The sequence below is a fragment of the Salvelinus fontinalis genome, chromosome 32 (assembly GCF_029448725.1).
Source record: "Salvelinus fontinalis isolate EN_2023a chromosome 32, ASM2944872v1, whole genome shotgun sequence".
NCBI lineage: Eukaryota > Metazoa > Chordata > Actinopteri > Salmoniformes > Salmonidae > Salvelinus > Salvelinus fontinalis.
This window is the reverse complement of record NC_074696.1, coordinates 12685178-12712166: the sequence shown is the minus strand read 5'-3', so window position 1 is coordinate 12712166 and position 26989 is coordinate 12685178. Positions and strand designations below refer to the sequence as shown.

The following is a 26989-nucleotide window of genomic DNA, read 5'->3' as shown; positions in this document are numbered from 1 at the left end:
CACACACCCACACATACACACATATATGCACACACACACAAACACTAGAGGCATTTTACTACACATACACACACACATATATGCACACACACACTAGAGGCATTTTACTACACACACATACACACACGTATATGCACACACACACACACTAGATGCATTTTACCATAAATACACACAACCCTCTGTGTCCCCCCCCACACACAGCAGGAGTTGGTGTATTCCACAATGAGCTGTAGTACCGGAGGCAGCCACCGGGAGGGTCTGTCTGTATTACTGCAGCGCTGTAACGAGGTCCAGCAGTGGGTCATGTCTGAGGTTCTGATGTGTGTGTCGCTCAACAAACGAGTCCAGCTGCTCAAGAAGTTCATCAAGATCGCAGCGCAGTAAGATAACACACACACACACACACAGAATGACACACCACACTTTTGATACGCTCTCTAACACACACACACACACACACACACACACACACATATATATACATGGACACACACACATATATATACACGCACACACACACACTTACAGAGCCTTCAGAATGTTTTTACACCCCTTGAATCTTTGTAATCGCTGCCAAAGGGGATTCTTACGTATTGATTCAGGGGTGTGAATACTTATGTAAATGATATATTTCTGTATTTCACTTTCAATAAATCAGCAATAATGTATAAAAACATGTTTTCATTTTGTCATTACGGGGTATTGTGTGTGTAGTGCATTCAGAAAGTATTCAGACCCCACATTTTGTTAAGTAACAGTCTTGTTCTAAAATTGATTAAATACATTTTTTCACTCATAAATCTACATACAATAACCCATAGGGTCAAAGTGAAAACAGGTTTTTAGACATTTTTGGAGACTTGAAATTGAGCTCAGGTGCATCCTGTTTCCATTGATCATCCTTGAGATGTTTCTACAACTTGATTGTAGTCCACCTGTGGTAAATTCAATTGATTGGACATGATTTGGAAAGGCACAAACCTGTCTATATAAGGTCCCACAGTTGACAGCGCATGTCAGAGCAAAAACCAAGCCATGAGGTTGAAGGAATTGTCCGTACAGCTCCGAGACAGGATTGTGTCGAGGCACAGATCTGGGGAAGGGTACCAAAAAATGTCTGCAGCATTAAATGTCCCCAAGAACACAGTGGCCTCCATCATTCTTAAATGGAAGACGTTTTGTACCACTAAGACTCTTCCTAGAGCTGGCTGCCCGACCAAACTGAGCAATCGGGGGAGAAGGGCCTTGGGTTCTTGGAACTCCAGAGTTCCTCTGTGGAGAAAGGTTCACCTTAAAACAGGGCAGCGACCCTAAGCACACAGCCAAGACAACGCAGGAGTGGCTTCGGGACAAGTCTCTCAATGTCCTTGAGTGGCCCAGCCAGAGCCCGGACTTCAACCCGATCTAACATCTCTGTAGAGATCTGAAAAATTGCTGTGCAGCAACACTCCCCATCCAACCTGACAGAGCTTGAGAGGATCTACAGAGAAGAATGGAGAAACTCCCCAAATACAGGTGTGACAAGCTTGTAGCGTCATACCCAAGAAAAAATCTATTTAATCCATTTTGAATTCAGACTGTAAGACAACAAAATGTGGAATAAGTAAAAAGGTATGAATTCTTTATGAAGGCACTGTGTAATTCCTCTTTTGTGTTGTTCAGCTGTAAGGCCCAGAGGAACCTGAACTCAGCATTTGCCATCATCATGGGACTAAACACTGCAGCTGTCAGCAGACTCAATATAACCTGGGAGGTAAGGGAGACAGACAGAAAAAGTGTGTGTGTGTGTGTGTGTGTGTGTGTGTGTGTGTGTGTGTGTGTGTGTGTGTGTGTGTGTGTGTGTGTGTGTGTGTGTGTGTGTGTGTGTGTGTGTGTGTGTGTGTGTGTGTGTGTGTGTGTGTGTGTGTGTGTGTGTGTGTGTGTGTGTGTGTGTGTGTGTGTGTGTGTGTGTGTGTGTGTGTGTGTGTAACTGTTCCCTCTGTTTACGTTCAGAAAGTTCCGGGGAAATTCAAGAAGATTTTCTCCGAACTGGAGTTGATCACAGTAAGACTCATTCTCATTGGTTTATTAAAGTAATATTCTTCTTGACAAAGCTGGTGGAAAATAGTTAGGAAGACTTAACAAAAGAATTGAACAAATGTCAAGGCTATTGGCATAACAGCCTTTCAGTTCAAATCCACATTACCCTAAGCCAAACCTCTGACCTCAAATCCCTTACCTTACACTGACTCCTAACCCTAACTTCTCTCTCTCTCTCTCTCCAGGACCCGTCTATGAACCATAAGGCCTACAGAGATGCCTTCAAGAAGATGAAGCCTCCTAAGATCCCCTTCATGCCCCTGCTGTTGAAAGACATTACCTTCATCCACGAGGGAAACAAAACCTTTCAGGACAACCTGGTGAACTTCCAGAAACTGGTGAGGGATGCCATGTGTCAGTCCCCTCCCTCTGTCTTATGTTCCAAGACGCTCTGGATAAGAGCGTCTGCTAATTGACTAAAATGTGTGTGTGTGTGTGTGTGTGGACGTTTATCTGTCCGTGTGTTATAACCGTTACCCTGGTGACTGACTCTCTTGTATGCCCTGACCCCTCAGCACATGATCGCCGACATAGTGCGTCTGATTCGCCACTGCCAAAGCGACCAAATGGGTATGTTGTGTGCGTGTGTTTGTTTGTGTGTTTGTGCGCCTGTGTTAATATATATACCTGATCTACGTGTCTGTCTCCTAGGTAACGAGGTGGTGGGCAGCGACAGTCCTGAGGTCAGGGCGAGTGTTCACCACTTACACATCATCGACAATCAACAGACACTCTTTCAACTGTCACACAAACTGGAGCCACGCGCCTGAACACACACACTCCAAGAGGAACTTTTGACCTCCACAGAACCACAGAAAATACACTTCCTGTATCAAAGGTGCCATGCGAGCCACTGTCTCTCAGCCAATCACAGTTCAACATCCTGAAATAGCCAGCCAACCACACTTCAGAAGACTGATTCAGCGAGCCAACCACAGAGCTGCACACTGAGGCGGCGTTCAGACTGAAAATTAATATCTGGCAAAACCTAATTCAGATTGTTTTTCTATGACGGTCAAACTTTGACGGAAGACAAAGCCTTTGAAGAGGACAGGCGGCCATTCGTTATTGTTCTTTGGTGAATACAGTTTTTATGAAGCTACTGTCCAGTTACTGAGACTGCGTGTCGTTCTGTTTCTGCTCTGAAGTTAACAGTCAGTTTCACTGTATTGATGATCCTCAGTAGGGGAAACGGTCATGTGACTGCAGATATGAATGGATGGTATGAATGTACAGTGTATATATGGACAGAGTAGACATACAGTAGATGTGTACTGTATGGGTTCAGGCCACATGGTGAGCCTCTGGATGTTACAGTGCCAAATGCCCAGACGGGAAAGATATGCCATATTCAGCTATACAGACGCACAGCTTTTCACATGTATCCATAGTAACAACAAAGCCTGGTCCTGCCATACCATAAAAGGTCATAACATTACACATTGTTTTTAGATGTTATAACATGGTATTTATAGAGAGTTATTATATTGTTGTTACACTTTTACTGACTGAAGAGATTGTTCTGCTATTTCAATGCCTGTTACACACAGATTTCACTAAGCAACATGGCCTGGGTTCAATCCCAGCCAATGCATTTTACACAGAACCTTACCCTGTTAAGGCATAGTCACACTGACTGATCTAGAACATTACCCTGTTAAGGCGTAGTCACACTGACTGATCTAGAACATTGCCCTGTTACGGCGTAGTCACACTGACTGATCTAGAACATTACCCTGTTAAGGCTTAGTCACACTGACTGATCTAGAACATTGCCCTGTTAAGGCGTAGTCACACTGACTGATCTAGAACATTACCCTGTTAAGGCTTGGCGTAGTCACACTAGTACATGCACATGTATCTACAGTATTCAGGTGTGTAGGAGCAGGGCAGCACTGCTATAGGACTATTTATTGTAATAGTGAGTGTATTTATGTTTCTCTAAAGGGGACAGACTGTGACGGTCCTGTGTGCCAGATGACACGGCAGCTGTATAAAAACAATAATACAAGTGTAAAGCTATACAGGGTAACGGTTAGATGTGTAAAGATAGTGAACTGTGTATAAAAAGGTTTAAAATTGGAGCTGAAATGCTGGAATGTTTAAAACAGGAGACTAGGGAATGATTGTTACTGTCCTGTGTGATGTCAAAATGGGGGGGGGGGGGGTGACAGAGAGAAAAAAGAACCAATGAAAAAAGAGAGTTTTGTTGTTGTTTTCTTGCCGTGGTCATGACGATGTAAAGTTCTGTTTTAAAGAATGTTGTTGTGTTTGCATGACGTGACGACCCCATGAGATCACAATGCAAGACCACAGATCCTATTCTATAATGCCCTACGTTTGAACAGAACCCATGTGGCCCTGGTCAGAAGTAGTGTACTATATTATAGGGAATAGGGAGCTCTGGTTAAAAGTAGTGTACTATATAAGCCAGGGAATAGGGAGCTCTGGTTGAAAGTAGTGTACTATATTATAGGGAATAGGGAGCTCTGGTTAAAAGTAGTGTACTATATAAGCCAGGGAATAGGGAGCTCTGGTTAAAAGTAGTGTACTATATAAGCCAGGGAATAGTGCGCCATTTCAGATTTGCTATAAGGCGTTATTCTTCTGTAATATTATTGACCTGTTAATATGGATAATGTTATTACTATAAGGCAGGGTTTCCCAACCCTTTCCTCGGTTACTGGCAGACAATTCACATCTTAGTTTTAACCCTAAACTGCCAGATTCAGTTAGTCAGCTGATCATCAAGCCTTTAACCAATTGAATCAGGTATGCCAGTTCAGGGTTAAACCAAACATGTGAAACGTCTAGGGGAGGCCAGAGGAAATAGTTGGGAAACCCTGCTATAATATTATTATTATTATTTTATTATGATGTTTGAGATGTTATTATTTATCTGTTTAAAAGTAGACTCCTCAATATGACATCATAAAGAGCGGGTCGACTGCTTATAACAACATCAACACAATTCAACGCTGCCACTATTGGCTCTGCCACTATTGGCTTTGCAACTATTGGCTCTGCAACTATTGGCTTTGCAACTATTGGCTTTGCAACAATTCGCTCTGCAACTATTGGCTTTGCAACTATTGGCTTTGCAACTATTGGCTCTGCAACTATTGGCTTTGCAACTATTGGCTCTGCAACTATTGGCTTTGCAACTATTGGCTTTGCAACAATTCGCTCTGCAACTATTGGCTCTGCAACTATTGGCTCTGCAACTATTGGCTTTGCAACTATTGGCTCTGCAACTATTGGCTTTGCAACTATTGGCTTTGCAACAATTCGCTCTGCAACTATTGGCTCTGCAACTATTGGCTCTGCAACTATTGGCTCTGCAACTATTGGCTTTGCAACAATTCGCTCTGCAACTATTGGCTTTGCAACTATTGGCTCTGCAACTATTGGCTTTGCAACAATTTGCTCTGCAACTATTGGCTTTGCAACTATTGGCTCTGCAACTATTGGCTCTGCAACTATTGGCTTTGCAACTATTGGCTTTGCCACTATTGGCTCTGCCACTATTGGCTCTGCCACTATTGGCTCTGCCACTATTGGCTTTGCAACTATTGGCTTTGCAACAATTCGCTCTGCAACTATTGGCTCTGCAACTATTGGCTCTGCAACTATTGGCTTTGCAACTATTGGCTCTGCAACTATTGGCTTTGCAACTATTGGCTCTGCAACTATTGGCTCTGCCACTATTGGCTTTGCAACTATTGGCTCTGCAACTATTGGCTCTGCAACTATTGGCTCTGCAGTTATTGTCTCTAAATTGTGCCCTCCCTTGAGGAGATTTGAATTCTGTTGTTGTTGTTTCTGTTTCCCCGCTGTATATGATGCCATATTGCTGAGTGTACCTTTAGGGAAAAGAGAAACACAGAGCAATATGCCCCCTCCCTGACTGCTGAAGCCACACCTCTTTTCTAAAGAGTGTTTTACTACTTAAAAGTTTTACTTGAGATGATGAATAAAATATAGGTTTTATGTCATATTAAACATTGTGTCGCTGGTCACTGTCTCTGTGAATATATGAGAGAGGAAGAGTAGAGAAAAAGAGTGGGAGGGAGGGAGGACTGGGGGAGGAGGATAAGGAGGGAGGACTGGGGGAGGAGGATAAGGAGTGGGGGTGGAGGGAGGAGGATAAGGAGGGAGGAGTGGGGGAGGAAGATAAGGAGGGGGAGTGGGGGAGGAGGATAAGGAGGGAGGACTGGGGGAGGAGGATAAGGAGGGGGGACTGGGGGAGGAAGATAAGGAGGGGGAGTGGGGGAGGAAGATAAGGGGGGAGGAGGATAAGGAGGGAGGACTGGGGGAGGAGGATAAGGAGGGAGGACTGGGGGAGGAGGATAAGGAGGGATAACTGGGGGAGGAGGATAAGGGGGGAGGAGGATAAGGAGGGAGGACTGGGGGAGGAGGATAAGGAGGGGGGACTGGGGGAGGAAGATAAGGAGGGATAACTGGGGGAGGAGGATAAGGGGGGAGGAGGATAAGGAGGGAGGACTGGGGGAGGAGGATAAGGAGGGAGGACTGGGGGAGGAGGATAAGGAGGGGGGACTGGGGGAGGAGGATAAGGAGGGATAACTGGGGGAGGAGGATAAGGAGGGATAACTGGGGGAGGAGGATAAGGAGGGAGGACTGGGGGAGGAGGATACGGAGGGAGGACTGGGGGAGGAGGATAAGGAGGGGGGACTGGGGGAGGAAGATAAGGAGGGATAACTGTGGGAGGAGGATAAGGAGGGAGGACTGGGGGAGGAGGATAAGGAGGGAGGACTCGGGGAGGAGGATAAGGAGGGGGGACTGGGGGAGGAGGATAAGGAGGGATAACTGGGGGAGGAGGATAAGGAAGGATAACTGGGGGAGGAGGATAAGGAGTGGGGGAGGAGGATAAGGAGGGAGGACTGGGGGAAGGTGTGGGGGAGGAGGATACGGAGGGAGGCGTGGGGGAAGATGATGAGGGAGGAGTAGTGGAGAAGGATAAGGAGGGAGGAGTGAGGGAGAGAGAATGTAGCTTATGCACTATGGAATATTTTTTTATAAATCAGATTATGTTCCCAGTCACTTTTAAAAAGAAACCCGAAAGGCAATAATACCACATCATGACGACATAATAAATATTTGTTGTAGCATGACAGAGATTTGTTCAATGTAGTCTTAATGTACGCTGATCCAAAAGCAACTAGGCCAGGATGCAATTTTGCTACAATCATGTACTGTCTTTGATATTACTTATTGCAGACAGACAGCAAGTGCAGTACAGCTGTTACGTTGTTTGTTATAAGCACAAAAAGTCAGACAGCGTGGTCACAGATGGAGCAATGACAATAGGTTAGTTATTAAAAATCTTTGGTGTGGTTCTGTTAGGCCCACATGGTATTTTTGCCGCGAAATTGTGGAGAGGGCGGGACTCGGACTGTTCCATTCTGTATCTGGGGGGAGTTAGAAAAAGACTCAGAGCAGAAACTCATTGTAATCATAATACAACTCAATTCACTCTCGTTTTCTAACGACTTCTACATACAATTCAAATATTCTGGGCTCACAAAAATAAATTATTAAGCCTGGAAACATATTTGAACTAAACTCGAAACTCAACTACTCCCCTGCTTTTTGAGACAAGTACCTGAAGTCGTGTTGTTTTTTAAAACCATTCATTCATTGATTTTGTTGAGTGAACTGCATGACTTCTGAGAGAAAGAAAACCCGTCTCTCAAACGAGTTAAAATGCTGTTATCAACAAAGGTAAGTTATGTTTAACAGTTGCAACTTTTATATCGTCCCGTTTAGCTAAAACACTGGTGAAATAGCTATACACATGATAAGTCTTGGTGGTATAGTCCAATCCAGGGACCGAAGGCCATTTGCTCCACTTTGGACCAAAACTAAGGAATAGGCTAAATCAAGTCATTAAATGTCCAGTTGCGAATTTCATCAAATTAAGTATTGATAGCCTGTATCATAGCTAGATGTGCTACAGTATTGTAATGTTAAAATGGCATAGGAATACATTTGGTCCATTGTTTACCTTCTGTTAGTGGTCCACTCTTATTCACACTACGACGCCGCTGCTCTAATGGCCTGATCACCTGTCCATCATCAGACTACTTTCTGTAAAGTACCATATTAAAAGGAGATCAGAGCCAGCACAGGATGGCAGTGCTCTCTGTACGCCAGTGTGAAAGGCTATTATCTATTACAGTGTAACTTTATCACCGATGTATAGGGGAAACTATACACTAAACTATGTCTTTGGTTTTAAAGCGTCAATAAGCAATCCAAACAATAAAGCGTACGCTGCCCATGTTTCGCTAAAAAGCCGAGGGATGGGGCTGAAGAAAGTTAAACTCTTAAAATGATTGACAGAGCTATGATGCAAGGACTTAACATTCATGCCAGTGATGGAGTCAAGTCCTTCGTGTTACAGTCCGAGTCCTTTATACTCGAGTCACGAGTCCCTTGGTAAATTAGTGCTAAAAGCTGCGGGTCCAACCATTTAAAAAAAAAGAAGCTACATTTCATTACACTGTTGCACATTTGTAAGGCTACATAGATAATACAGCTAGCTAACATTTGCTGTTGTAGCTAGTATGTTGAACTATGCATAAGATTTGTTTTGTAACAAGTCTCAACTGGACAAATCACATTGTATTCGTCACAACAACAAAAAACATGCTTCGTAAACAATAGACTAACAGTGAAATACTTACGGGCTGTTCCCAACAACGCAGAGAGAAAGAAAATAGAGAAATAATAGAAAAGTAAAACACAATAATAATAATAATAGATACACAATGAATATAACTTGGCTGTATACACTGGGTACCAAGTCGATATGCAGGGGTACGAGGTAATTCAAGTAGATGTGAACATATAACTAAGAATAAAGTGACATAATAAACTAGTAGCAGTGTATGTGTTGAGAGAGAACTTAGTGCAGATAGTCCAGGTAGCTGTGTGGTTAACTACAGTATTTAACTAACTCTTTATCAGTCTTATAGCTTGGGGATAGAAGCTGTTCAGGGTCCTGTTGGTTCCAGACTTGGTGCATTGGTACCAATTGCCGTGCAGGAGCAGAGAGAACAGTCTATGACTTGGGGGCTGGAGTCTTATACAATTTTTAGGGCGTTCCTCTGACACCGCCTGATATAGAGGTCCTGGGTGGCAGGGAGCTCGGCCCCAGTGATGTACTGGGCTGTACGCATCATCCCCCTGTAGCGCCTTGCGGTCAGATGCCAAGCAGTTGCCAGACCAAGCGGTGATGCAGCCAGTCAAGATGCTCTCAATGGTGCAGCTGTAGAACTTTTTGAGGATCTGAGGGCCTGTCATGGCAAATAATGTCCCCTGGGCAAAAAGTGTCCCCCTCTGCATCACAATGGGATCCGATAAACTATTAGCGTCCGTTGCTATATCAACGGTGTGATGACCTAACGATTAGAATTTTGGAGATCATTACATCCATAATGAGGTTCTTTTTCATCACCGCTATGCAAACAAGGCTGATTTCTGTGACAATTTCGCTGTTTTAAACATTTTGTTTAGCTAATAAAATGAAAACATTACTTCAAACTACTTTTGGGAACCTTGTTAACATTACAACATGAAATCCAATGGCAAAGAATACATGTAATCCGCTTGATACATTAAAGTTACTTACCTTACAAATTCAGCTAATTTCTACTCCGTTCATATGCAAATCATGTTTATATTTTAACCCGCCCTTCCCTTATCTACACTGAAATAATATAATTTCAGTAGTCTGCTATTATGGTTCATTTTTGTTCTATCTTGCATAGCTCATTAATACACCCATGTGGTTGAATGAATATCGATAGATATCTATTGTAGGTCTTTAGGAAACAACACGGAATAATGTGGAACAAATAAACACCATCAAAGGATACGTTACAATAATGAACACCTTGTGAAACAGCTGTGAAAACCAACCTGGCAATATTTAAGATTTTCATATATAAACTTATATATTTTTTGGCAGAGTTGTGTCATTAATTTATTTTCACAGATTTTTGTTTTTGTACACTCACATGGCAATCATAGACTAAAAAAACGGCATTCTGGTGTGTGGAATATTGAGGAGGTGGTTGCCGTGTGGGTGGGATGTTCTGCCTGTTCTCAACAGGCAGCCAGTCTTGGAAGAGGGAGACTGCAAAGTCCAGGCACTGCTGCTCTCTTTGTTCTGAGTGTTTACAGTGCTCGTGTTTTTAGTTCATCTCTGTATCTCACATATTAAGTTCCCAGGATGACAGAGCAACACAACTTTCTTAGCAGATAATGACAATAACAGTAGTTGTAGATTTATGTAATGAAAAGTTGGAGGGTGGTTGGTATTGGAGGACATCAGGTGGGTCTGGGTGTTGGACAGAACCCCTAGGTCCTGGAGAACAGGTAATGGAGGACATCAGGTGGGTCCAGGTCTGGGTGTTGGGTAGAACCCCCTAGGTCCTGGAGAACAGGTAATGGAGGACATCAGTGGGTCCAGGTCTGGGTGTTGGGTAGAACCCCCTAGGTCCTGGAGAACAGGTAATGGAGGACATCAGGTGGGTCTGGGTGTTGGGCAGAACCCCTAGGTCCTGGAGAACAGGTAATGGAGGACATCAGGTGGGTCTGGGTGTTGGGCAGAACCCCCTAGGTCCTGGAGAACAGGTAATGGAGGACATCAGGTGGGTCTAGGTGTTGGGCAGAACCACCTAGGTCCTGGAGAACAGGTAATGGAGGACATCAGGTGGGTCTAGGTGTTGGGCAGAACCCCCTAGGTCCTGGAGAACAGGTAATGGAGGACATCAGGTGGGTCTAGGTGTTGGGCAGAACCCCCTAGGTCCTGGAGAACAGGTAATGGAGGACATCAGGTGGGTCTAGGTGTTGGGCAGAACCCCTGGGTCCTGGAGAACAGGTAATGGAGGACATCAGGGGGGTCTGGGTGTTGAACAGAACCCCCTAGGTCCTGGAGAACAGGAGCAGAGTTAAAGGGAACAGAGACAGAGACGTAAACACACAGGTTACACTTTACTGTGAGAAATGTTGATGGATTAGTTCAGTGTTATAAATGGGAGATATGTACTTTTCAACACTTTTGGAAGGTATAGCCTACATCACGCTGGTCCCCCTCCGACAGAGAATCAGACTGATCCGAACTCGCTGGTTCTGGTGGATAGGAAGATTGTTGGCTTCCACCGAGAGAACCCTAGGAAGACAAAGAGAAAAACATCACTGTTAGGGAAACTAAAACTAGCTTCAGGTTATTTTGTGTGCAAATGCAAATAGTTATTATCTGAGATTTTTTATATTCACCTTAACAGATGGTGACCCCAGCTAGGAATGAAAGAGCAGTGAGGTTTCCCAGGTCTCGCCTTCTTTTCATCCTTCTTCCAAACCAAGTCATTCGCCCGGATGTCGTAGCACTTGGTTCCCTTTTTGATTCTGCTCCGGTAGCTCACCTTTTGTTTCTCCTGCGTCTTCTCGATGTTCAGTCTCACCTTCATTGATAACAGGAACAAATCTATTTCATATTACAATTACATTTCTTACATATCTTTTGGAGGGCAAGAAAATACATGAACAGCGGACAGTCATTTTTACCTGGTCAAAACCCTCCACATCCCTCTCAGTCCGTGCCTGGAGGTGGTGCGAAAATCAATTTTTGGTTCCAAGCACCCTTTTTAATGGGTTACAGAAGGGAATTGAGAGTTAAGCACATACTCTTCCTTTACTGACCTTAATGGGTTTTGCCTCCACCCACTTGGTAAAGTGATCGGTCGGGTCAGACACCAGCTGTTGCCATTCCTGGATTTCGTGACGGGTCCGATGAGGTCCACCCGTAACATTTAAAGTGTTCGAGAGAAGATGACTTTATTCTGACCCGTATCTGTGTCATACAGTATGCAGATTTTCATATATGTAAGGATACTGACACACACACATTCTATAATATTGAACTCCGCTGTGGTCAAATAAAGCAGCATTTACAAAACAACTTATCAGGGAAGAATTTGAATTGGGACACTTACCGGTGTGCCATGTTCAAATAACTTTGATGGGCTTCAACTCCTGTGCCAACTTCTGGCAGGCGAGACAGGGTACTGACATGACTAGACGGGGTACCTACCTGACTAGACGGGGTACCGACCTGACTAGACGGGGTACCGACCTGACTAGACGGGGTACCGACCTGACTAGACGGGGTACCGACCTGACTAGACGGGGTACCGACCTGACTAGACGGGGTACCGACCTGACTAGACGGGGTACCGACCTGACTAGACGGGGTACCGACCTGACTAGACGGTGTACCGACCTGACTAGACGGGGTACCGACCTGACTAGACGGGGTACCGACCTGACTAGACGGGGTACCGACCTGACTAGACGGGGTACTGACCTGACTAGACGGGGTACTGACCTGACTAGACGGGGTACCGACCTGACTAGACGGGGTACCGACCTGACTAGACGGGGTACCGACCTGACTAGACGGTGTACCGACCTGACTAGACGGGGTACCGACCTGACTAGACGGGGTACCGACCTGACTAGACGGGGTACCGACCTGACTAGACGGGGTACTGACCTGACTAGACGGGGTACTGACCTGACTAGACGGGGTACCGACCTGACTAGACGGGGTACTGACCTTTAAGCAAAACGTGACAGATTGAAACATTGTGTGCTCTCTGATATAACATTCATTGAAATCATAATAATTTCAGATATAATAGAATGTGATTGATAAACAAAGGGTTATTTCCCTTGCCCAGCTGTCCACCTCCTTGACAATTCCCCGTCAGAAGATGTGTAGGTTGATTTTGGCAATCATGCGTTTCACTCCGAAACGGCCAACATGCATCTCGGTCAGCACGGCCTCCTCCTCCTCCTTAGTAAAAATCCCCCTCCTGTGTGGCTGGCCATCCTTCCCTCGTAGGTACATGTGATTGCCAAACAAGTTGGAAGAGAAGAGTTGTTGAAATACTCAAGTCTAAGTACATTTGCACTGCTGTCTTTGTCTGTTTCTCTCTCTGTTTTTTTTTCTGTCTTCCTCCCCCTCTCACTTTCATCCTTTCTTTCTCCCTTCCTTCCTTCCTCACCTCCCCTCCCTCTCTGTGTCTGTCTAGTGAAGATACCTAGTTAAGGGCAGTTAGTTACCATAATTGCTTACTATCCATTTGATTGATCAGGTTTAACTTATAACTAGACCCCTCAATGTGACAGACATAACTATATCAGTGGAGGCTGCTGAGGGGAGGACGGCACATAATAATAGCTGGAACGGAGTCGGTGGAATGGTATCAGCCACATGGAAACCATGGAAACCACGTGTTTGATACCATTCCATTTACTCCATTACAGACATAATTATGAGCCGTCCTCCCCTCAGCAGCCTCCACTAAACTATATGTATAGCTAGCAACGTGTAGGTGACCAACTAGCTTGATGAAAAATGGTTGTACATAGCTAAATCCGTAGAAGTTCATTTCTCTGAATGTTGCACCTGTTGTCGAGATCAGTGGTGCCTTCATAGTACTTCGCCTGGTTGAAAAGATCAAATGAAATCTCCCTGAGGGATGCCATTGAAGTGCAAGCTACATACAAACAGTAACACTTACAGTAGTTAGCTAAATAAAACTGTCTGGCTAGCAGACTAGGCAGGCTGAGGTAAATAAGTAGAACTACAGTAGCTAGCAACGTCAATCTAAAAATAGCTTAAATTATTTCTTCCTATTTCACAGTATTTTCTTATATAGACAAATATATGGTATTTTCGCTCTTCTGAAACAGCAGGTTATCACCGTCAAAAACAACATCCTTGGAGAGCAATTCTGAGGTGATTAATTTTGCATGGACTGAGCGAGGGCTTATGAGGTGAAATAGAACCAGGACTGCCCGTGTCCTCTTTCCTTCGCGATCACCACGGGGTAAAATAGAGCCAAGCACCCAGCACAGCAGTGGACGCTTAGGTTCATTACCTAATCCGGTCAGAATTTTGCAAATTCTAGCAACAGCCCTAGCAACAGAAGCTATAACTCATCGAATCCCATTGTGACGCAGGTTGGGGGGCACTTTTTTACATGACTGCCCCATGCCAAATCTTTTCAGCCTCCTGAGGGGGAAAAGGCGTCCAGCCATTTTCATGACTGTGTTGGTGTGTGTGGACCATGATAGATCCTTAGTGATGTGGACACAAAGGAACTTGAAGCTCACGACCTGCTCCATTACAGCCCTGTGAATGGGGATGTGCTCGGGCCCCTGTTTTTTGTATTCCACGATCAGCTCCCTTGTCTTGCTGATGTTGAGGGAGAGGTTGTTCTGGCACCACACTGCCAGGTCTCTGACCTCCCTATAGGCTGTCTCATCACCGTCTGTGATCAGGCCTACCACCACCGCTTTATCATCAAACTTTGACGGTGTTGGAGTCATGTGCAGCCACACAGTTGTGGGTTAACAGGGAGTACAGGAGGGGACTAAGCACTCAACCTTGAGGGGCCCCCGTGTTGAGGGTTAGCGTGGCAGATATGTTGTTGCCTACCCTTACCGCCTGGGGGCGGCCCGTCAGGAAGTTCAGTTGCAGAGGGAGGTATTCAGTCCCAGGGTCCTTAGCTTAGTGATGCGCTTTGAGGGCACTATGGTGTTGAACGCTGAGCTGTAGTCAATGAACAGCATTCTCACATACTTTAGGTGTTCCTCTTGTTCAGGTGGGAAACGGCAGTGTGGAGTCCAATAGAGATTGCGTCATCTTTGGATCTTTTGGGGCGGTATTTGAATTGGAGTGGAACCAGGGTGTCTGGGATGATGGTGTTGCTATGAGCCAAGACCAGCCTTTCACAGCATTTCATGGCTACAGATGTTGGTGATACGGGGCGATAGTCATTTAGAGAGGTTACCTTGGCATTTCTTAGGCACAAGGACTATGGTGGTCTGCTTAAAACATGTAGGTATGCTTACCTCGACGCGAACATAGAAGTCATTCAGCTTGTCTGGTAGGCTCGCGTCACTGTGCAGCTCGCTGCTGGGTTTCCCTTTTGTAATCCATGATAGTTTGTAAGCTTTGCCACATCCGATGAGCGTCAGAGCCGGTTTCGATCTCAGTCCTGTATTGACACTTTGCTTGTCGGATGGTGTAGCGGGATTTCTTATAAATGCCCGGATTAGTTTCCCACTCCTTGAAAGTATCAGCTCTAGCCTTTAGCTCAGTGCGGGTGTTGCTTGTAATCCATGGCTTCTGGTTGGGATATGTACGTATGGTTACTGTGGGGACGTTGTCGATGCACTTATTGATGAAGCCGTTGACTGTGGTAAACTCCTCAGTGCCATTGGATGAATCTCGGAACATATTCTAGTCTACGCTATTGAAACAGTCGTGTAGTTTAGCAGCTGCTTCATCGGATCACTTCCTGTTTGAGCTATTGCTGGTAAGCAGGAATCGGGAGGATAGTCAAGTGGAGTCATGAAAATGGTGACTTCGCTCCGGGTCCTGGAGTTGGGTATTGCAACGCTGATCCATGCCATCAAAATGATCATTTGAACCATGTTTTAAGGCTATGCACTGAGTGTAAAGAACATTTTAAGGACACCTTCCTAATATTGAGTTGCGCACCTCCCCTTTGCCCTCAGAACAGTCTCAATTCATCAGAGCATGGACTCTACAAGGTGTCCAAAGTGTTCCACCTGGGACGCTGGCCCATGTGGACTCCAATGCTTCCCACAGTTGTGTCAAGTTGGCTGGATGTCCTTTGGGTGGTGAACCATTCTTGATACACACGGAAAACTGTTGAGCGTGTGAAACTCAGCAGCGCTGCAGTTCTTGACACAAACCGGTGTGCCTGACACCTACTACCATACCCCGTTCAATGGCACACAAGCCATGTCTCAAGGCTCAAAAATCCCCTTCATTTACACTGATACGTAGTAGATTTATCAAGTGACATCAATAAGGGATCATAGCTTTCACCTGGATTCACCTGGTCAGTCTGTCATGGAAAGAGCAGGTGGTCTTTATGTTACCGCCCCGTATTCTTCATATAGCGTTTGTTTACATTTACAATGTTTACAAACATTGAAGTTAAACAAGCTTATATTTTGGGTTCTGATGGGGTACGACAGTTAAACTAAGCTAATGAAGCATTTAGAAGTTATATTCTTTTAAGAATCAATGGGTACATATCAGTAATTGAAAATTCTAAAAATGTATGTATCAAATGCAGATTCCCCTTTTTTAATCTGTTGCCCCTCCCCTAGACCCCCAGGGCCCTGGCGGCCATCTTTGAGAGTCCCAGTGATGACGAGGACTTCCTGGGTTTCGCCGTGCCAGTACTGAGTGACAGCGAGTCAGACAGCCTAGCCTCCGAGGACTCTGGGAAGCCGGTTGGTAGCTGCTGATCATTACTCCACACACACACACACACACACACACACACACACACACACACACACACACACACACACACACACACTGCAATCGTTGTTTATTTATTCTGCTACAGTTAACTCTTGAAATTATCCATCTCTCTCTCTCTCTCTCTCCAGGCCATGTCTTTCAGGTCAAAGTTTGTGACCTCTGAGTTGGTTAGTCTGTTTAGCCATTCCGACAATGAGGAGGAGGAGTTTGAGGGCTTCAGTGAGGAAGAGGAGGAGAAGAGGGGTTCCAGAAGCAGGACGAAGGCTATGGTGCTGAGACCTAACTTGTTCTCTCTTGTCTCTCCTGTCCTGTTCTCTCTCCTGTTCTCCTGTTCTCTCCAGTGGTATGTGCATATGAGGATTCTTGGTTATAACATGACTCATCTCTTCTCTTCTCACTCTTTCTTCTTTTCTCTCATTCTGTCGTTTCAGTGCATAGCGGAGGAGAGTGATGAGGACACAGGGTTCTACTCCGAGGGGGAGGAGCCAGACACACACAAGAGGAAGAGTCTCTGTGTTGCCTTCAGGTGAGTGTTCCTGTGTGTCAGGGTTTTTGTTAGCCGGCTTTTTGCTTTTTAGCCTGGAAGTACCAGTCGATGGAAATACATGTTTGAATTATACTGAATATTCTGCTTCAGGTTTCCCACAAAAAGACTCTCTGCCCAGAAAGGGGAGGCACCAATCAACGCCGCCCCTGCGGAGAGGAGAACCAATGAGAGGCTGCATCTGAAAAGGGGTTTGTCTCAGGAGTCCAGTGGGAGGGAGACACAGGGTCAGAAACCGCCCCCCCAAAAAGGGGCAATAGGAAAAGAGACGATGGAGGTCGAGTCGCGGGTTCTAAATAAACGAGCCAAGAACATCCAGGAGAACAAAGCCATGGTACTTGACCTCTAACCCTTGACCAGGGTCGTGTCCCTTAGTCAGAAATACTACTGAACCCAAACCCTCTGTTCCACCTCCTTTCACTCCTCTGATTCCTGTCTCTTGTCGTTATTATTGTGTTTATTAGAAGTGTCTTCTCATCCTCTGGTTTGCTGTTGTTGTCCTAGTTGGCCAAGCTGTTTGCTGACCTGACCAACATGTCTGAAGTCACCTCGTCTCCTACCGTGAGTACTTTCCACACTAGACTGAGCTACAGTTTGAACGAGATTTCATTTACAGGCTCGTTCCACCAAATTAGGTGCCTTTTTTGAGTAGTGTAACACGTTTTAGATTATGGTAATTCATACTAACTGAACCTGCAAGTTGAGGATGCAATGTGAGAAGGAAATGTTGTTGTTTTTTCACAAAATGTTTAATAAATAAAAAAGTTTCCCTGTCTCAAAAGATAGGGGGGGGGGGGGAAACATTAACTGACAAATATAAAATAATAGGCTTGACCGTAACAGGGTTGATGACTTCATCTTCAATCATCCGTAAATCCCCTTGTTGCAGGGGGAATGAAAGGGTGTTGTGCGGCCGGGGGAATGAAAGGGTGTTGTGCGGCCGGGGGAATGAAAGGGTGTTGTGCGGCCGGGGGAATGAAAGGGTGTTGTGCGGCCGGGGGAATGAAAGGGTGTTGTGCGGCCGGGGGAATGAAAGGGTGTTGTGCGGCCGGGGGAATGAAAGGGTGTTGTGCGGCCGGGGGAATGAAAGGGTGTTGTGCGGCCGGGGGAATGAAAGGGTGTTGTGTTGCAGGGGGGGAATGAAAGGGTGTTGTGCGGCAGGGAGAATGAAAGGGTGTTGTGCGGCAGGGAGAATGAAAGGGTGTTGTGCGGCAGGGAGAATGAAAGGGTGTTGTGCGGCAGGGAGAATGAAAGGGTGTTGTGCGGCAGGGAGAATGAAAGGGTGTTGTGTGGCCGGGGGAGTGAAAGGGTGTTGTGTGGCCGGGGGAGTGAAAGGGTGTTGTGTGGCAGGGGGAGTGAAAGGGTGTTGTGTGGCAGGGGGAGTGAAAGGGTGTTGTGTGGCAGGGGGAGTGAAAGGGTGTTGTGTGGCAGGGGGAGTGAAAGGGTGTTGTGTGGCAGGGGGAGTGAAAGGGTGTTGTGTGGCCGGGGGAGTGAAAGGGTGTTGTGTGGCAGGGGGAGTGAAAGGGTGTTGTGTGGCAGGGAGAATGAAAGGGTGTTGTGTGACCGAGGGAATGAAAGGGTGTTGTGTGGCAGGGAGAATGAAAGGGTGTTGTGTGGCAGGGAGGGCAAAATAAATAAAGGTGAAATAAAAACTAATTGTATGCAAGCATCACAATTGTTTTATTTATTGTTCAAACATTTAGAAGGAATAATTTCACAAAACAAAAACAAAAGTTCAGTTTACGTAACAGGGTTGATTTTAATGTTGTTTTTTCATCTTAAAATGAATCACTAATCACACAAAATAAATAATAAGCAACAAAATAACTAGGGCTTTACAATGATGGTGAAAACTTGGGTAAATGTTTGGGTTAAAATCTTCCTAGAAGTCACAGAAGATGCACAGAGGAACACTTCATTATTCATATAAAAAAATCTGATTTATTGAATTTTCCATGTGGCCTATATTAAAGGTCACTTCATTTAATATAATATTGGTGGACAATTTCTACTTAAAATATCAAAGGGATTCCAGGCTGTGTCACAACCGGCTGTGACCGGGAGTCCCATGGGGCGGCTCACAACTGACCCAGCGTCTTCCGTGTTAGGGGAGGGGTTGACCGGGAGGATTTTACTTGGTTCATCGTACTCTAGCGACTCCTTGTGGCGGGCAGGGTGCCTGCAGGCTGACTCTGGTTGAACAGTGTTTCCTCCGACAGGTTGGTAGGGCTGGGTTCCGGGTTACGCAGGCGGGTGAAACACGGCTTGGCGGGTCATGACTCGACCTTCGCCTCTCCCGAGCCTGTTGAGGAGTTGCAGCAATGAGACGAGATCGTAATCACGAAATTGGGGAGAAAAAGGCGGTAAAAATGTCAAATAATAATAATAATAATATCAAAGGGACAAAAAGCACTCATTTCGTAGAACGACACCACTAGATCGCAATCCGACTGAATCTGTAAATCACCTTGCGTCCCATAGATTAGTGACGCTGCACCTCGTCTGGCTCAAGCTGATCCCCCTCAAACGTGCTGACATTCTCAGGTGACTCATGACTTCTGGGTGATGTGGTCCTGACTGTTGCGTTGTGGGTGTTGTGTTCCAGAAGAAGAGGCGTGTGAGTGAGAAGCCGCCCCCTCGTAGACGAGGTGTGTGTGAGGGGAGCGAGAGGAGGAACCCATCGCGTGCGGCCAGACCGCCAGAGAAGTTTGGGGTGGAGGAGCGCAGTACCTCCCCTTCACGACACGACCGATCCGTGAGGACTATCGACGTCGGGAAACTACTGGAGGTACACGTAAACACCAGTGGAGGCTGCTGACAGGACGACGGGACGGCTCATAATAATGGCGCTAATGGAATGGCATTAAACACATGGTACCATTCCACTGATTCCACTCCAGCCATCACCACGAGCCCTTCCTCCCCATTTTAAGATGCCACCAACCTCCTGTGACACACACACACACACACACACACACACACACACACACACACACACACAGTCATAAAGCATGCCCATAAAAACACAAACGCATGACTTACATAAGCACACACACACATAGTTATTATGCACACACTAGACACACCCTTTGATCATTGTGATTGGACCTGTGTGTGTGGCCAGGTGGACGAGCTGGGTAGAAACAGGAAGAAGAGGAGGGCGAGCAGCGGGAAGAAGAGGAGAATTACCCATGTGAGATCAGTGGATGAAATCACAGAGGAAGAGCTGGACAACGTGGCGCAACGCGCCAAAGACAAGATACTGGACAAGGACCACGTAAGACACACACACACACACACACACACAGCAAGGCTTTTACAGTCGTCACTTTACATCAGCTGCTCAGTTGTACTGTCTACCGCATCTCCTGTGATAGAGATGGATCTGATGTGTGTGTCTATATCAGGGCAGCACGTGTCACCAGTGCAGACAGAAAACTCTGGACACCAAGACGGTCTGTCGTAGTGGAGTGTGTATAGGGGGCAAAGGTCAGTTCTGTGGGCCCTGTCTGAGGAACCGCTACGGAGAGGACGTACACACCGCCCTGCTAGACCCGGTCAGTACACACACCGCCCTGCTAGACCCGGTCAGTACACACACCGCCCTGCTAGACCCGGTCAGTACACACACCGCCCTGCTAGACCCGGTCAGTACACACACAGCCCTGCTAGACCCGGTCAGTACACACACAGCCCTGCTAGACCCGGTCAGTACACACACAGCCCTGCTAGACCCGGTCAGTACACACACAGCCCTGCTAGACCCGGTCAGTACACACACAGCCCTGCTAGACCCGGTCAGTACACATACCGCCCTGCTAGACCCGGTCAGTACACACACCGCCCTGCTAGACCCGGTCAGTACACACACAGCCCTGCTAGACCCGGTCAGTACACACACAGCCCTGCTAGACCCAGTCAGTACACACACAGCCCTGCTAGACCCGGTCAGTACACACACCGCCCTGCTAGACCCGGTCAGTACACACACCGCCCTGCTAGACCCGGTCAGTACACACACAGCCCTGCTAGACCCGGTCAGTACACACACAGCCCTGCTAGACCCGGTCAGTACACACACAGCCCTGCTAGACCCGGTCAGTACACACACAGCCCTGCTAGACCCGGTCAGTACACACACAGCCCTGCTAGACCCGGTCAGTACACACACAGCCCTGCTAGACCCGGTCAGTACACACACAGCCCTGCTAGACACCAAATATTTTGTTTCAGCGCTAAATCCATGTCTTTTTCCTCTTGTTCTCGGTCTCTCCTTCTCTGTATCTCTCTCTCTCTGTGTATCCCTCTCTCTCTGTATCCTTCTTGCTCTCTGTCTCCCTCTCTCTGATCTCTGTCTCTCTCTGTCTCTGTATCCCTCTCTCTCTCTCTCTCTCTCGCCCTCCCACTCTATTTCTCCCTCCCTCTGTATCTTTCTCTCCCCGTCTGTCTCTGTCTCCCCCTCTGTCTCCAGGACTGGGAGTGTCCTCTGTGCAGAGGAATCTGTAACTGCAGTCTGTGTCGACGAAGAGAAGGACGCTGTGCTACCGGACAGCTGGTCCATTTGGCTCAACACAAGGGCCACAGCAACGTCCAAGATTACCTGGAGAGGTAGGTGTGTGTGTGTGTGTGTGTGTGTGTGTGTGTGTGTGTGTGTGTGTATATATAAATGTTGGTTTGAGCCAATAAAGGTTGTTTAAAATAAAAAAAATCTCTCTTTTTCTACCTTTCTCTCTCCACAGCATCCAGAAAGATCTTAGATCCTAGAGACAAGCAGACAGCGCCCCCGTTGGTCAGTAATAATCTCTCCTTTCCCCTGAAGTGTACACTCGTTCACTTCTTCCCACAAATCTGAACGCATTGGATTGGAGGAGGCATGGGATAAAAGAGGTTTCCACCATATTTCTTACACCAGTCATTCCCATATAAATCAATAAATGGAAGTGAACAAGTGCACATTTTGGAAGGAAGGTGAGATATAATTAGGACGTAGTCACACTGACGAACATTGTCCTGCTTTAATATCGCCAGAGTTCAGACTAGAACCCAGGGTGTTCCTCAACCTCTGCCACAGGTCCCTCTGACACCTTATTTAATCACACTCATGTTCAGTAGGTACACGACGCTTTGAAACAGGAGGTAGTACCTGACATTCTGCAGTAAGAACATACTTATGTAAGTATGTTCTTAAGTATTTAGAACATACTTAAGAACATGGACAGTGAAGCAGAAACTTTTAATGTATGTCTATCCACCATTTTGGATTTGAGATCAAATGTTTTATGAGGCGACAGTACAGAATGCAGGGGTTCGAACCGGTTCAGGGAACAGAACCGAAATCCTGAAAATAACAAAAATGTTCAAGGAACAGAATCAGAACTGGGAACAAAAGTAACCTATACTGTTTCCGGAACAGACCCGTTATTTTAAAAGCATGGGAACTGGTTAATAAATGTTCCAGGAATTATTTTTTTTGTCCCACAAAAACATAAAAAAGCACCTTTGCAAAGCCCACCCTCTGTCAATCAAACTTCATCCAGCGTCTGCCTGCCAGCTGAAAATCATTGCCTATGTGTGCGCATGTAGTCTACCAACAATGCTTTAATAGGTTTTAAGAAGAGATAAAAGTAACAAATAATTCAACAGCAGCAGTAAAATAACAAGCGAGGCTATATACAGGGGGTACCGGTACAGAGTCAATGTGCGAGGGCACCGGTTAGTCGAGGTAATTGTGGTAATATGTACAAGTTGGTAGAGTTATTATAGTGACTATGTGTAGATAATAAACAGAGAGTAGCAGCAGAGTAAAAGAGGGGTCTGGGTAGCCCTTTGATTAGCTGTTCAGGAGTCTTATGGCTTGGGGGTAGAAGCTGTTAAGAAGCCTTTTGGACCTAGACTTGACGCTCCGGTACCGCTTGCCATGTGGTAGCAGAGAAAACAGTCTATGACTAGGGTGGCTGGAGTCTGACAATTTGTAGGGCCTTCCTCTTACACCGCCTGGTATAGAGGTCCTGGATGGCAGGAAGCTTGGCTTCAGTTATGTACTGGGCCATACGCACTACCCTCTGTAGTGCTTTGCGGTCGAAGGCCGAGCAGTTGCCATACCAGGCAGTGATGCAACCAGTCAGGAGACTCTCGATGGTGCAGCTGTAGAACCTTTTGAGGACCAATGCCACATCTTTTCAGTCTCCTGAGGGGGAATAGACTTTGTTGTGCCCTCTTCACGACTGTCTTAGTGTGTTTGGACCATGATAGTTTGTTGGTGATGTAAACACCAAGGAACTTGAAGCTCTCAGCCTGCTCCACTACAGCCCCGCCGATGATCGTAAAATGACAGCCATCTCCTTTGGCGCCATTAGTCATGTGGCACCAAAGAAGATGGCTGTAGCATCTCTCTGGCCATCACACATGTAAACAACTTTAGCTTGCCCACTCTATAGCAAGCTGCTCTATCCGCAGTTAGTTTGGTTCAGAACTTTATTTTGCTGGTCATAATTTTTTTAAATTATGGATCTGTTCAGAACGAAACGATTGGAAATGTAAACTTTTATTTAAGGTTATTTTCATACATATTCGTTTTTACCGTTTTTAAAAATGAAAGCACTTTATGTATCTAGTCCCCCCCCCCCCCATTTTGAAGGTGTCATAAGAATTTGGACAAATGCACTTATATTTGTATTAAAGTAGTCAAGTTTAGTAGGTGTTTTCATATTCCTAGCACACAATGACTACATCAAGCTTGTCACTCTACAAACTTGTTGTATGCGTTTGTAGTTTTGTTTTGGTTGTGTTTGAGATTGTTGTGCCCATTCAGAAATGAATGGGTAAGAGGTATAAATATCGTAAAATCCTGAACTCATACGTTATTGGTGATAGTGAGAGGTTAGCATATCTTAGGGGGTGTTATCTTTGTGCCTCTAACTTTCTCACTCATCATTATTCACGATTTAATTCATGATTATCCATAATCGTGGTAGCATCCACATTAATGTAGTGTTTAGAAATGTATTCTATTCTTATTTAAAATAAAAGTGACTCCAAAAGGACGCAATACGTTATTTAACATTTGATCTCAAATCTCAAAATGCTGGAGTATAAGAGCCAAATGAAACGTTTTATATACGTAGGGGAGTGTATATTTACCATTTGCAGAATGTTTTGCTATGGTGTGCCCTACTGAACACAGCCCAGGAAAACCATAACTTGTGTGATCACTGCTACTTAAAAGGTTGAGTGACACTGATGGACATATGTGGTTCAGCATTTTGACAGGCAGCTCAATTCTGATCCTTTTTTCCCCCCACTAATTCGTCTTTTGACCAATCAGATCAGCTCTTAAAAATATTTTGTGAAAAGATCTAATGTGATTGGTCAGAACACCAATTAGAGGGGAAAAAAGGTCAGAATTGGTCTGGCTGTCTAAATGCAACTTTACTACTTGTTTTTATGTACGTTGACTTTTGATGTTGATGGGTTACTTTTCTATGTGGGTTAAGACAATGCTGTTGCTTGTACCATCGACAACAGATGTTGTAAAATAGTAATGAATGGTTTAACACTTTATTTTTTTATTAATCCTATTTTTATGCAACAACAGTCAGGCAGTGGAGTCAAACTTTTTATTAGATGTGGGATGAAGCAGAGGGTAAAATCGCTAAATTAACATAGTTAGTGTTTATGTTACTGGAGAGTTTACCCACCTATTTTACCACTACGTCCCTGATAGTAAGACCTTTCACTGAACAGGACCGGGACATCTTCACTCTGGGTTAGAGTGTCTCCTAAATTACTCAAACGTGAATATAGACCATAGCCGATACCTTTGGCGTGTACTGTACTGTTTTTAATACACTTTATTATTAAAAAAAGTTTTAAGACTGCCTCTAACAGTGGACAATTTGCATCTGAATAAAGAACTGAAGTTATGTTTACTGGCTGGTTTATGTCTATTTGTGTGTTTGACAATGGCTTTATTAGCAGTTTGGAGTGTCTAGATAGATGTAATTCTTAATGTCTGTAGTAGCTGACCTGACCAAATTCACATAGAAATTTGAGTTATAGATCTGTCATTCTCAAAAGGATAGCTTTTGGGTGCAGTTAGTTTTTGGTATTTGTTTCATTAATCCATTGTTGATATAGTGCCAAGATGTTTTACATGTCATCAATCAAGTTTTTAAGATGTATAACTTACAAAATACAGAAATCAAGTTTATTTTATATAGCCCTTCGTACATCAGCTAATATCTCGAAGTGCTGTACAGAAACCCAGCCTAAAACCCCAAGCAGCTAGTAATGCAGGTGTAGAAGCACGGTGGCTAGGAAACACTCCCTAGAAAGGCCAAAACCTAGGAAGAAACCTAGAGAGGAACCAGGCTATGAGGGGTGGCCAGTCCTCTTCTGGCTGTGCCGGGTGGAGATTATAACAGAACTATGAAATACAGCTGGTTTGATGCATTTTGCATCATATGAAAATGTATTTTGAAAGTGATACAGTATATTTTGAAAACTTGATTGCTGACATGCAAAACATGTTGGGATTATATCAACAACGGACTAATGAAACAAATACCAAAGAATTGTTTTGGGTGGAATTTTCCAGGATGTTGTGTTTTTTGTGTCTTACTTTCAGTTTTGTACGCTAGTTTCAAACAGCTGAAAATATATTTTTGGTTATGGAAAATATTTCACAGTGGTTTAGATTGTACAATGATTCTCTACACTATATTTGCTTCTTTAGTCACAATAACCTAAAAATAGGCAATGCAACCAGGAAATGGCAAAGCTGTTTCTGAATAGTGCACATTTTAATGGCTGTGGTAGCAGTTTGGGGTTTGTATAGATGTAATCCTTAATGGCTGTGGTAGCAGTTTGGGGTTTGTATAGATGGATAGATGTAATCCTTAATGGCTGTGGTAGCAGTTTGGGGTTTGTATATGTAACAGTATAGCTTCCGTCCCTCTCCTCGCCCCTACCTGGGCTCGAACCAGAGACCCCCTGCACACATCAACAACAGTCACCCACGAAGCATCGTTACCCATCGCTCCACAAAAGCTGTGGCCCTTGCAGAGCAAGGGGAACAACTACTTCAGGTCTCAGAGCGAGTGAAGTCACCGATTGACACGCTATTAGCACGCACCACCGCTAACTAGCTAGCCATTTCACATCGGTTACATATAGATGTAATCCTTAATGGCTCTAGTAGCAGTTTGAGACATCTAGCACAGGAGGTTGGTGACACCTTAACAGACTCGTGGTAATGACTGGAGCGGAATCGGGATGATCAAATACATGAAACGCATGGTTTCCAGGTGTTTTGATGCCGTTCCCTTTGCTCTGTTCCAGCCATTATCATGAGCTGTCCTCCCCTTAGCAGCCTCCTGTGGCATCTAGATAGTTGGATGTAATCCTTGAGGGGTAGTGAAGAAGAGCACATTCAAGGGGAACGGGGGGAGAATGTTGTAGGGTAATGAGAGTGCACTAACAACCAGGTACATTCCCTGTGTTGGGTTTAAACTGAGTTGAATGTACGGGAGGGTTTTTTGTGTGTGTGTGTGACTTTTGGTAAATTCATAGACACTGTTACACACCAGTTATAATGGCTGTTCCACAGATCGAGTGAGAGACAGACCGCTGTGAGTGAGACTGATCCTAATAAGGGAGAACTTATGACAAAGAAACAGAAAGAGATACTGATAAACAGACAGAGGGAGACCAAGACTGGCCCTTATGAGATGGGGAGAAATACGGACCTGTATAATAAAGGAGAGGAGGGAGAAAGACATCCTTATGATAGAGAGGGAGACAGAGACTGGCCCTTTATAAACTGAGGTGGAAACTGAGCTGCACTTCCTAACCTCCTGCCAAATGTATGACCATATTAGAGACACATATTTCCCTCAGATTACACAGACACACAAAGAATTTGAAAACAAATCCAATTTTGATAAACTCCCATATCACCT

The 26989-nt window shown here is 45.1% G+C and overlaps 2 protein-coding genes across 5 annotated transcripts in view; both read left to right on the top strand.

Moving 5' to 3' along the window:
- LOC129830759 (rap guanine nucleotide exchange factor 5-like) overlaps window positions 1-6084 on the top strand; it is a 109167-nt gene extending 103083 nt beyond the window's left edge. For 2 of the 3 annotated variants that reach the window (XM_055893454.1, XM_055893452.1), the window contains exons 20-25: window positions 205-383; window positions 1666-1756; window positions 1996-2046; window positions 2268-2420; window positions 2598-2652; window positions 2734-6084. In XM_055893454.1, the coding sequence (XP_055749429.1) occupies window positions 205-383; window positions 1666-1756; window positions 1996-2046; window positions 2268-2420; window positions 2598-2652; window positions 2734-2852 (648 nt within the window). In that variant the 3' untranslated portion in view covers window positions 2853-6084. The remainder of the gene's footprint in view (window positions 1-204; window positions 384-1665; window positions 1757-1995; window positions 2047-2267; window positions 2421-2597; window positions 2653-2733) is intronic. The other variant, XM_055893455.1, reaches the window with a different exon arrangement.
- Window positions 6085-7743: 1659 nt separating this feature from the next.
- On the top strand, window positions 7744-24958 carry LOC129830758 (cell division cycle-associated 7-like protein). Of its 2 annotated transcripts, none has more exons than XM_055893451.1 (11): window positions 7744-7824; window positions 16327-16452; window positions 16615-16755; window positions 16918-17012; window positions 17124-17364; window positions 17535-17591; window positions 19639-19818; window positions 20155-20307; window positions 20438-20587; window positions 21502-21638; window positions 21770-24958. In XM_055893451.1, exons 1-11 carry the CDS (start codon window positions 7807-7809, stop codon window positions 21792-21794), a joined length of 1323 nt encoding a protein of 440 aa, XP_055749426.1. In that variant the 5' UTR covers window positions 7744-7806; the 3' UTR covers window positions 21795-24958. The 2 variants fall into 2 exon arrangements, with proteins under 2 accessions (XP_055749426.1, XP_055749425.1); XM_055893450.1 differs by having other exon boundaries at window positions 19636-19818.
- The last annotated feature ends 2031 nt before the right edge of the window (window positions 24959-26989 follow it).

Excerpts from the sequence above, each read along its gene's own strand:
- LOC129830758 (XM_055893450.1), top strand. Across the intron at positions 17,365-17,534 it reads TCCAGGAGAACAAAGCCATG|TTGGCCAAGCTGTTTGCTGA; the intron begins GTACTTGACCTC and ends TTGTTGTCCTAG. Across the intron at positions 17,592-19,635 it reads AAGTCACCTCGTCTCCTACC|AAGAAGAGGCGTGTGAGTGA; the intron begins GTGAGTACTTTC and ends GTTGTGTTCCAG.